This window comes from Nomascus leucogenys, chromosome X (genome assembly GCF_006542625.1).
Source record: "Nomascus leucogenys isolate Asia chromosome X, Asia_NLE_v1, whole genome shotgun sequence".
Classification (NCBI taxonomy): domain Eukaryota; kingdom Metazoa; phylum Chordata; class Mammalia; order Primates; family Hylobatidae; genus Nomascus; species Nomascus leucogenys.
In genome coordinates this window covers 94,477,512-94,489,192 of record NC_044406.1, presented here as the reverse complement: position 1 = coordinate 94,489,192, position 11,681 = coordinate 94,477,512, and the positions used below count along the sequence as shown (strand labels likewise).

At 40.1% G+C, this 11,681-nt stretch overlaps 1 protein-coding gene across 1 annotated transcript; it reads right to left on the bottom strand.

Moving 5' to 3' along the window:
- Positions 1–923: 923 nt before the first annotated feature.
- On the bottom strand, positions 924–1,319 carry NCBP2L (nuclear cap binding protein subunit 2 like). The gene has a single exon (XM_030806592.1). The coding sequence runs from the start codon at positions 1,317–1,319 to the stop codon at positions 924–926; it is 396 nt and encodes a 131-aa protein (XP_030662452.1).
- Positions 1,320–11,681: the final 10,362 nt, after the last annotated feature.

The following is an 11,681-nucleotide window of genomic DNA, read 5'->3' as shown; positions in this document are numbered from 1 at the left end:
ATACTATACTGAAAGTCAAAAAGGAAATAGTTGTAGGGGTACCTGAAGTATGGTTTCTACTGAATGCATATCACTTTTATAACATTGTAAAGTCCAAACATTGTAAGCCAAGCCATTGTAACTCAGGAACCCTCTGTAAAGTGTCGTGAACTATATTGAGAGGATGGAGAGTAGAGAAGCGCAAATGGGGGTGTAAGTGAGCTAAATCCTCATCTCTGAAAGTAGGAAGTCAGTAGGTAGGGTTTAAAAAGAAAGTAAGTAGTCATGTTACTTGGAGATATGGAGGAAACTACCAAGAAACAAACAAACCAAAAACTAATAAAAATAATTAAGCATTATCGTCCAGAGAATAGGCGTAGGATAGGAAGAGGTGGGGCAGGAGGATTTTTGTTTTTATTACAAATTCTTCCAGACTTTTCTATGGTTTCAAATAATAGTGCTTGTGCTTCTCTTGATAATTTTTAAAAATTTCCACTTATTTGACTGTATTTTATGCAAGCTCTGAAAAAAATTATAACTTCGGGCTGCAGGAACATGGCCATAGAATCCAACAGAAATCTTCTTAAAAGGGAAGTTGTGCTTTGGTTGACTCTGGTCTTACATACCTAATTTGTTCCCGAAGAACACTTCACTTTGGACCACCTAACAGTCAAACTGGTAATCTGAAAAGCATCTTCAAAATTCAGACAAAAAACAAATGGATTTTTTTTGTTTCTGCTATTTAATAAATTTTCAGAGAAAAAATACATCAACAAGTAAGGTAATTTAAACTTGAAATTGGCTATTTGCAGACTTGAGGTTGGTCTATAACACACTTTTCAAGGGGTTAGAGTTAAAACTTTTTCTCTATGGATTGTTCCAGATCTGAGTCTGTCTTCCAAAGCCTCCTCTACCAGAATAAAAATCTTCATGAAACTCATCACTTACCTGACGCCCAGATTTACCACGACATACTGTTGACCCTCTCTAAAACCTACATCCCAATCAGTGTGGATAATCCATTCATCTAGGCAGGTCCCAGTTAGAAACTGCATGGCATTTTCAGCATCAGCTCTGTTATGGCATTCCACAAAGCAAAAACCACATGCTGTTTTCTTTATTTTATCCAGGCCCATAAAGATATTCCTGATATCAGATCTACTAAAGAGCTCATGTATTTTCTCTTCGGTTGTATAAAAGGAAAGATTCCCCATATTCAGTGTGGAGCTTTCCTTCAGTAATTTTTCTTGCTGAAATTTACTGCCACTGAACTGATGATCCCGGTAGCAGCTCAGCTCCAAAGCAGGGTCTTTACACAGAATTTTCAGGTCTTTGGACATGGTGCTGGTTGGGCAGCGTGCAGATGGCCATTTTTGGTCCAGCTTGGCAGCAGTGACACCACCACTGAAAACCTAAGTTGAGCTGAAAAAAAGAGGGAAGTCAAAAGGAGGGAAACAGAAGTATAAACCTGTGAATATTGAACGTATTTGTGTTCAGATACAAGAACACTTCAGCTCCTGACCATAAGGATCATGTCAAGGCACACTAAAAATAGACAGCTCCAGTCCCCAAAACACGGTCATAAAATCCAACTTGTCAAGTCTTCCTGAAAGGGAAGTTGTGCTGTCTTTGGTTGAGACTTAGATCTTATATACCTAATCTATTACCAAAGAGCACTTTTAATAACAGCATGTTCTTGGAAAATATGGCATAAAACAGTTAAATGGATCAAATTTGCACAGAGAATGAGCACTAACAATTCTGATTAAGGACTAAGCATCAGATAAATCACATATATAATCAATGTTAAAGCACAGGTACAGTTTGGACATACTCTTTCTTAATTTGCAATTCAAGTCTATAACATGGAATCAAGATATTGTATTGTTGGGTTACACAATGGGTCCCTATATACCATGAAATATACAAGTAGCACTTTAAAAATGAAAACTCTCTGGTATCATAAATTCGACCTAAATTAAGATTAGATTTTATTAGCAATAATTCCACTTGTTCAAAAGGTAAATAGTAATTAACCTTTCTAGACAATTCTAATTAATTCCTTTTTCTCTTTTACTAAAATTTACTACAGCATTCAGAGGCATTAAACACGACTTGGTTTTAGCTACACTTTTCAATAATAGGCATTAGGTCTCCCTATTTCTATTCTGTTTCGCAGTGGTTCTCAAATTTTAGCATGAAAGAAATACCACAAAACGAGATTAAAATACAGATTCTTGCAGCCCACTCTTAAGATATTCTGACTCAGTAGGTTTGGAGAGAGACCCAAGAATTAACATTTTAACCTACACCCCTCAGTGATCCAGATGCAAATGGTCCAAGGATCACACTTTGAGAAACTCTGCTAAGGAAGTGCATTCCCTTAACAAACATTTAATAAGCACTCTACTTGCCAGACACTGTGACAGGTGCTATAAGTACAACAATGAAAAGACACAGTGAAAATACAATTTTCAGAAATCACTGTGTCCCCAAGTACCTACATGAACAATGCCTTGTACACCTTAGACACACAATAAATATTTGTTAATGACTGCATGAATGAAGAGCTCATAACTGAGTGATGAAGGCAGACAAGTAAACAAGAAAATACAAATGGTGTAATCAATACTATTTTAGAGATATTCATGGAGGAAGGGGAGAAGGGAGTTAACATTTGTTGGGGATCTACTTTGTGACAGGCACTGTGCTCACTTGCCACTACAACACCCAAGAGAAGCAGTTACCTCAGCCTGGGGACAACAGAGAAGGCTTCTGGAGAAGGGACTGCATGCACTGATTCTCAAAGGACAAGGAAGGTATGTGTATGTGTCTGTTGCGGGGCTGGGGGGTGTAGGAGTTTAGGGAATGAACCAGGCAGAGGGAACAGCTGCAAGGGCAGAACACAAAGAAAAAATAAAAGCCCAAAAAACTGAAATGGAAGATTAAATAAAACCAGATGTAAACAACAGTGCTGTGCAATTCAAAGCAATGAAAATGGGAGTCCCTATTTAGATGTCATTTGAAGAGAAGTAGGAAGCCCACTGGCCAAAAATCATCTTCCTGACAGCCTGTCAAGGATGTCTGAAAGTATACCACTGGAAACTCATTACTTTAAGTCATTGACAAATTGCCCCATTAAAAAACAAATATCCCTCCTAGACTTCATTTCCTTTTTTTTTTTTTTTTCATCTGGTTACTAGATAAGCTATCAGAGAATGTGATAGCTGTAGTGGATTTCATTTCATCCAGGCATTGGACAAAGTTTGCCATAATTTCCTTGTAGACGAGATGGCAAAATATAAGCTGGATGCTTCAGGCATTTGTTGAGATGAGCCTATAACTAGTTGACCAACTATAGCCAAAGAAGCGAACAAATGGTTTGGTGTCAGACTGGAAGGAAGGTTCTAGTAGAGAGCCAAAAGGCCCTGTTATTGGCCATGTCTTGTTTGGCTCATTTATAACTTGGCTCACTACAAACAAGAGCTTTTAAAATGGTCAGAGCAGTCCGAAGACAATGGGCTGCCTTGAGCTAGGCACCCAGTCGTCAAGCAGTGGAGATGCCCCTTTGAATCAATGTAGTGTTATGACTCAAGCATGAATTTTGAAGTCAAAAGACCTTGGTTCAAGTCTCAACTTCACCATTTACTAGCAATATGACCCTGGGCAGGGCACTTAGCAATACTGATTTCAATCTTCTCACCTGTAAGCTGGAGAGCAAAATACCTACCTTGCAACAAATACTGTGAGAATGTCATATGTAAAAACACCCAGCACAGTGTTTGACACACTGTAGGTGTTCAATAAGCAATAGGTATTGTATCAATATTCTGATCAAGTGATTCAGAACGGGATATACAAATACATATCAAATCTACCCATAACACAAAAATAAGAGAGATTTTGAAATGATCTTGGCAGTCTTACACGATGCTGAGCCCAAATTGACAAGGTGATTGATGGATAGTACTTAAGAATAAATGTAAGGCCAGGTGCAGTGGCCCACGCCTGCAATCCCAGCACTTTGGGAGGCCGAGGCAGGTGGATTGCTTGATCCCAGGAGTTCAAGACCAGCCTGGGCAACATGGTGAAACCTCATCTTTACAAAAAAAAAAAATACAAATATTAGCAGGGCATGGTGGCAGATGCCTATAGTCCCAGCTACTTGGAAAGCTGAGGTGGGAGGATCTAGAGCCCAGGAGATTGAGGCTGAAGTGAGCCATAAACTCTAGCCTGGGTGACAGAGTGAGACCCTGTCTCAGAAAAAAAAAAGTATAAATGTAAAGTATTACTTTCAAGCTCAACACATGGCAAAAGGACAGATTGATGGATATTGGGAAACATAACTGGCTTGGGAGCTTTGTTTTATAATTTGGGGCATCCTCTACTTTATTCCTCTCTTCACTTGTTTCTCCATTCATTCAATCAACATTTATAGAGCACTATGTTAAATTCTGGGGAAACAATAAAAAGTAAGATGCAGCCCTTTCCCTCAGGTAACTCACAATCTGGGGAGACGGACAACTTAACATATAAATTGAAATGCAATGTAATTATTCTAATCACAGGAGCACACAGTAGGCCCAGAGGTAGCACAAAGAAGGGAGTACAAAACTACAGAGGAGGATGAGGAGGGGAAAACAACTTTCTAAAGGACCTGATTCCTGAGCTTTTTTAACAAAAAATTTACAAGTATTTACTTTTTTGAATAGTGAATTCAGATTTGTGTTACAAAGTGCAGAATGTACAAATAGGTGGAAAAAAGAAGTCTTCTTCCCACTCCTGTGCCCCAACCACCCAATCATTGTCACTAGTTTCTTGTGTATCTACCCAGACATACTCTGAGTCCAATTTTGAAAGCTGAATGATTTGACTGGAAGACCAAGGGGTCATTCTAGGCAGAGAGAACAGTGTGTATGAAGGCATGAAGGCATGGTGGGGGGTATTCAGTCTGACGTTATTTGGGCAAAGAAAATAAGGAAAAGATGATAGGAGATAAGATTGGAAGGGTAGGCAAGGCCAGATTGTGAGGGGCCTTGTAAGCCTTGTGGAGCATCTTGGACTGTACCAGTAAGCAGTGGGAACCATGATAGGGCTTTAAACAGAGGAGTGATGTGATCTGATTTGCATTAGAGAAAATGCATTCTATCACAGTGTGAAGGATAGACTAAGGGGGAGCAGGCCAAGAGGCAGGAAGACCAGTTAAGGAGCTCTTTGAATAGTTAAAAAACGAAAAGATGATGGAAAGCCTGGACTAATAATATGCTGTAGTAACATAAACGAAAGATATATCAGATAGATACTTAGAAGACAGACTGAACAGGTCTTGGTGACTGGTTGAATGAGAAATTCAGGATGACTACCAAGTTTCAGCACTGTGTAGATAGAGGTCAACTGTGTAGATAGAGGTCTGAGTCACCAAAATGGTGTCAGTTGGGCAGATAGAGGAGGAAGGGCAGATTAGAGTAAAAAAGATGAATTTGGAACATACTGAGTTTGGTCTTGAGGTACCTGTAGGATGTGCCATATTATACCTGTCAAGTGTCAACTAGTATATGGGTTTGAAGCTCTCAAGAGAGGTCTGTGTCTGGGACTACAGACACAGATTTGGGGCTCAATAGGATGGTAGATAAAACCATGGGTATGGATGAGATGATCTAGGGGAAAGGTGAGGAATGAAAAAACCTGGGAAAGACTGGCATTTATGGGGTGGCAGATGAAAAGTCCACAAAACAGCATAAGAAGGAGTAATCAGAGAGGAATGAGGACAGTCAGAAGATGTGCAACATCACCAAAGCCAAGGAGTAGGCACTTTCAAGAGAGTCATGAGGACAGAAGTAGGGTGAGAGCAATCAATTATGTTAAATACATCAGAGAGAGGTCCAGTAAAATAAAGACTTAACATTGTTCATTAGATTTTGCAATTAGGATGTCATTGGTTTACTTAAAAAGAGAGATAACAGTGGTGTTCTGGGAACAGAAAAGCCATAGTGGGAGCTGAGTTTTTAACAGGAGGTGAGGAAATGGAGAGTGTCTACACTTTAGAAGAGATTCCATAACAATAAAAGAAGAGAAATAGGGCAAATGCCAGTTGGGGATAGAGGCGAAAGAAAATTTGTTTGTTTCTTTTTTTAGAGTGAAAGTTGATCATGTCTGAAGGTTGATGGGAAGCAGCCAGTAAGTAGAGAAGTTGTTGAAGACACAGATGAGAGGAGAGATAACTGATGAAGTAAGTCCTCAAGGAGGTGAGAAAGAATGGGCTCCAAAGCACACGTAGAGAAATTAGCCTTGAACTGGAGAAGCTATGTCTATTTCTGCAAGACCAAAAAAAAAAAAAAAAAAAAGAGGTTAGGACATGTAGGGACACAACTATGTGGCAGGGTGGGGTGAGGACAGGAAAATGAGTGTTAGCATCCAATGACCTAGATTTTCATAATGGAATAAGAGGTGAGATCATCTGCTGAGAATAAAGTGGATCATGGAAAATAGTTGGTGAAGCAGAGTGGAGGTAAAATGATTGAAAGGATGAAGCTTATAAATGGGTCATCTATGAGGGCATTAAGATCACTCAGGATGGTGGCTAGAGTTGGGGTGGAAAGGAAGACTATCAGTGAGGAGGTGAAGTCCTCACTAAGTGAGAGAACTAAAGTACAGCAGATAACAGTAGGAAGGATTGGAAGAGGGTGGCTGTACCATCTCCAGGACCCATGGGGTAAGAAAGAACAGAGAACCTCTACCACTGAAAACAGAGGTTTCTAGTAGATGTTAGGTACCTGACCCAAAGTAGGTACTCACTAGATGTGAAGAAGTGAGTTACTCTTTTTTAAGCTAGCATGATCATAAAATTGCATCAGACCATCACAAGGAGTGGCAGTCCCAATGTGCTCCATGCTGGTCAAACTACACAGCGAGCAGTACGTTCTATTTTGAGGTACCGTATTTTAAAGTGAACATTTACAAATCATAGTGCATCTAATGTTTATTGAATGAATGAAGGGTCAAGAAGTAACTGAGGACTGATTAGAAATTGAGGATGTTTAGTCTAGCAAAGAGATGGTTAAAGGAGGATATGACAAATGTCATGAAACATTGAAAGTGCTATTTCTGCTTCATATGATAAAAGTAAAATTAATGGATAGAAGTTAAAAACAGAAGATTACAATTCTTTTTTAGCAGAGTTTTTAATTCATCCAGTGATAGAATGTGAACTTACCTAATCTATTCATGTGGAGGCTGCAATGAACTCCTACCTGCTAAAGGTGTTAGAAGGGTCACCCCCAAGGTTAACATCCCCAAAGGTTAAAGAGAAGATAGAAAAGCAATCCAGTTGCCAGGGACCACAGATCATCAAGTTGATCTGTAAACACTGTGAGAGAATATTTTCTACCTAAAAAGTAGAGCTTGGTTGGAGTGGAAAGCTTTCCTTGACTCTTGCTATTGGGGAAAATTAGTCAGAGAGACTAAAAATAGAAGAAAAACGTGAAGAATGGCTCAAAATGATCAGTCAAAATCCTAAGGGGATGGAAGAGAGGAGGTGGCAAAATAAAGTAAATTATCTTCCAGGAAACAAATTTCACTGGGCTTTTGGAGTTGGCAGGACTCTGCAAAGAATCTTTTCAATGGTTGCCTTAAATTAATGCTGGGATTGTTTCAACTATGTGAAAGGAACAAGAATCTGGACTCTTTAAAAAGCCAGGCTACTTCCTGCTCCAGATGAAGGCAGTAGCTCTAAGAAAGGAAATTAGAAAGCGCTGGGACAGTAGCGTTACTACATGCCTTACCTTTATAAGACTGTTCCTAACGGGTGAGAGAGCTGAGAGCCATTGTTGAGGACTGGAACCCTGTGGCCAAATATCTACTTTGTGCCAAGAGAAACTCATGTCTGATTGAGACTGCCTAGTGCTCAGAGTGACAGAAGACGTTCATATGTATTTAACGCCTGTATTTAAGTGAGTAGTTAAACATAAACATGTCATGGAGGTGAGACATAAGAAATTACTTAATGGGTACAATCTATACTGTTTGGGTGACGGTTACATTAAAAGCCTAGACTTCACCACTCTGCAATATATCTATGTACCAAAACCGCACTAGAACCCCTTAAGTTTGTACAAATAAATAAATAAATAAACATAAGCTGAAACAGACTGGCAGAACTAAAGCGGAGACAATGGCCTGAGACAGCCTATAGGAGAAAAGAGGATAATAAGTGACTGTCTAGTGTAGAAGCTGATCTGGATTAAATTAGGAAGCAGGTGTTAATGGTTGCTTGAATGTTTTTGTTTATCATTTGCACTATATGGCCTTACTGTTGAAAGTGTTGTCCATGGGCCAGCAGGAGCAGCACACCTGGGAGCTTTTTAGAAATGCAGGATCTCAGGCCCCTCCCTAGATCTGCTGAATAATAATCTTCATTTTAACGAGTTTTGGGTGATTTGAGTGCACAGTGCCGTTTGAGAAGCACTGAGGTATGTAGTTTCTTAGTTGAACTTTTGCCTAACAAAATTCTCTGTCGCTTCCCCCTTCCTTCTCTCCCTTGTACCACCTTGCCTAGTTTCCCAATCTTAGTTTCTTTGTGATCTGGCAAATAACTCTAATAATGGCTGATAGCCCCCAAAGTAGTGTTCCCGATATACCCAGATAAAGAAAAGAAAAGAAAAGAAAAGAGTGGTCACATATATATTGTAAAGCACAGGTTTGGCCAGTAGGAAACCATTGACTTGGCCTCTAATTGTGCTGTCTGTATAAGCTTTGTCAAGTTCATTGACCTTTCTGAGCCTCAGTCTGTAAAATAAGGGTCATTATAGTATTTACCTCATAGGGTTGTTGTGAGAATGAAATGAAATGAGGGGAAGGTATGTAAACTGCCTAGCACAGCGCCTGACACACAGTAAGTGCTCAGTATATGGTAGTCATTATTATTGAAAGCCATCAGTTTTGAAGTAAACTTAGAACTATGTTATGATTACACAGACTTTCAAAGTCCCCGTGAGTCTTTCTGGAGAGCCTCCGGAAAGCCCTTTGTACCTCACCCAGTTCAGCTTTCTTGACACCAGTACAAGCAGTCAAGCAAAAGTATTTCTTATTCCCTTGGATTGTCTTCTTGTTTTTGCTGAATTACCAAGATTTCCTACTTTTTCATTGCAAATGGCCCACATTTTTAGTACATTAAAGCTAAAAACATCTTTTGTGGGCTGGTCTGGAAATGTAGTTCAATTTATAACAAATTTTTTCTCCTATGGAAAAATGCATGCCACCTTCCAAACAATTGACTTGAGAGTGAACTTTGAGAGCTCAGCCTGTCTGCAACTTGGAGGCTCCCTGTATGTCAATATATGGAGTGGTCACAAAGGCTAGGTAAACCAAGTCCAGAATTCCAGAGGTGGCTGAAAGACAACTGAGAATGCTACAAGGATTGGAAAGTAGGGCAAATGGATCAATCTGAGTGCACAGTATCAAGATTTAGAAAGCTAATACAGGAAGGGAGATATACCTCTGGAAGGATATTAAAAAATAGCCACAGTGACAACACAAACCATTTTTTTTTTTTACTATATTAGGTCAGGGGCCCCTAATCGGTAGCTTGGGATCTACAGACAATATCAAGGCCTTGCAAGCTAACTCTCCAACATGATCGCCCTTCTCCTGCCCTGCTCTCTGCAGTTTGCGTGGATTCTCAGCTCAGACAGGAAGACAGTAAGCAGCATCTCCCCAATCCTCTTCACTTCCACACCCTGGTAGCCAGCCCCCAGATTCAGTCAACTTCCCTTTACCTTTAATTTCCCTCTTCCCGGGGAGATCAAGGCATCAGGAATATACAACACAGTTTTTCCTTACAAAAAGGATGAGGACTCCTGTATTGGGTAAAATGAGATGACTGGTGAAAACAGGGCCCCCAGGATGGAGAGGGCTGGAAAGACAGTAACAAAGGACCATGAAAAAGCAAAGGACTTTTGTGCCTTCTCCCTGAAGTCATTAGCAAGAAAACCAATTGTATCTGGGGGAACTCTGGGTTAACATGGCAGCAAGATAACACAGTCTGATACCCACCATCTAGGAATGCCCATTAAAATATCCATGAAGCTCTGCAACAAAAGACTAAAACTTGCACTAGCTACGGAAAATAGGGGAAAAGGGACTGTTAATTGCTAATGGAGAAGGAATTTCTGCTAGCTGTTGTGGGGAGATGGGGTTGGACTGAGGAACATATTTATAACCTACCTACCCTCTACCCTCCTATCCAGAACAACAAAAGTGCCCAACAAAGCTGGGGAAAGCTTTTGATTCACTTCTACCAACCGTCCTCAGATTGGAAATACAGAGGCTGATCAGAAAACCAATGTCATCCCTTTACTATAAAGAAAATATTTTCAGAGGCAATAACACCTCTGTTCCACTTCTTCTACCATCAGTTCCTCTATTTTATTTTATTTCTTTTCTCTTTCCTCCTCCTCCCTTCCTTCCTTCCTTCCTTCCTTCTTCTTTCTTTCCTTCTTTCTTTTGTTTGTTTTTGAGACAAGGTCTCGCTCTGTGGCCCAGGCTGGAGTGCAGTGGCACAATCACAGCTCACTACAGACTCAACCTCCCAGGCTCAAGCAATCTTCCCACCTCAGCCTCCTGAGTAGCTGAAACCACAGGTGGATGCCACCACACCTGGCTAATTTTTTTTTTTTTTGGTGGAGATGGGGTTTTGCCATGTTGCCCAGGCTGGTCTTGAACTCCTGAGCTTAAGTGATCCACCCGCCTCAGCTTCCCAAAGTGTTGGAATTACAGGTGTGAGCCACCGCATCTGCCCAGCTCCTCTATTTTCTATATGCTTTGTGGAGACCACAACTTGAGAACACCATGTGGCTGGTGATGATGGTAGTGGTGGTTGGCGCCAGAGATTGTTATGGCTGGGGCCAGAGATTGTTATCAGGAAAAGTTCTGAACATAAGCATGCTTGCAGACATTATATCTGAAAAAATGTAATGTGTAACATGTAATTACATATTACATATATAAATATGTAATATGTAATTTCATGTAATATGAAATAATGTAACATGTAACAAATTGCAGAGTTGAATGACCCAAAAGATCAGAGATGGAAGATTCCATCTATCTCAGTCCAGCCAAACCTAAAAATAATGATAGCAGCAACGATAACACTATCAACTGCCACCATTTGCTGGGCAATTATTATATGCCAGACACTATATTAAGTACTTAACATGCCATGCATTATCTTACGTATTCCTCATAGTAAACATAACTTGCCATTCAAGTTTGTTTGAAAAGGTCAGGTAACAATAACGACATCTACCACATATTGAGCTGTGACTATGTGGTAGGTACTAAGTGTTATACATCCACCATCTCATTAGATGAATGCCTATTAGGCACTAAAAATGGGCTTGTATAAGTACTTTATCCTTCTCAATTCATCCTTCAAGCCATCATCTCCTCTAGGAAGCCTTCCTTTACCCTTCCAATCTGTGTTTGGTATGCCCACTCTTTGTTCCTTCCATCACCATTCTGTGCTTAATTCCATGACAATCCTTATCGTATATACTGTGATTGTCTCTTTACTTGCCTGTGCTCCCACCCTGGACACACACACACACACACATACATACGCACACCAGACTGTGAGCTCCAGAAGAAAACACTGTAGATATTAGGATGTAATAATATATGGCCTCCATGAAACAGTTCTACAA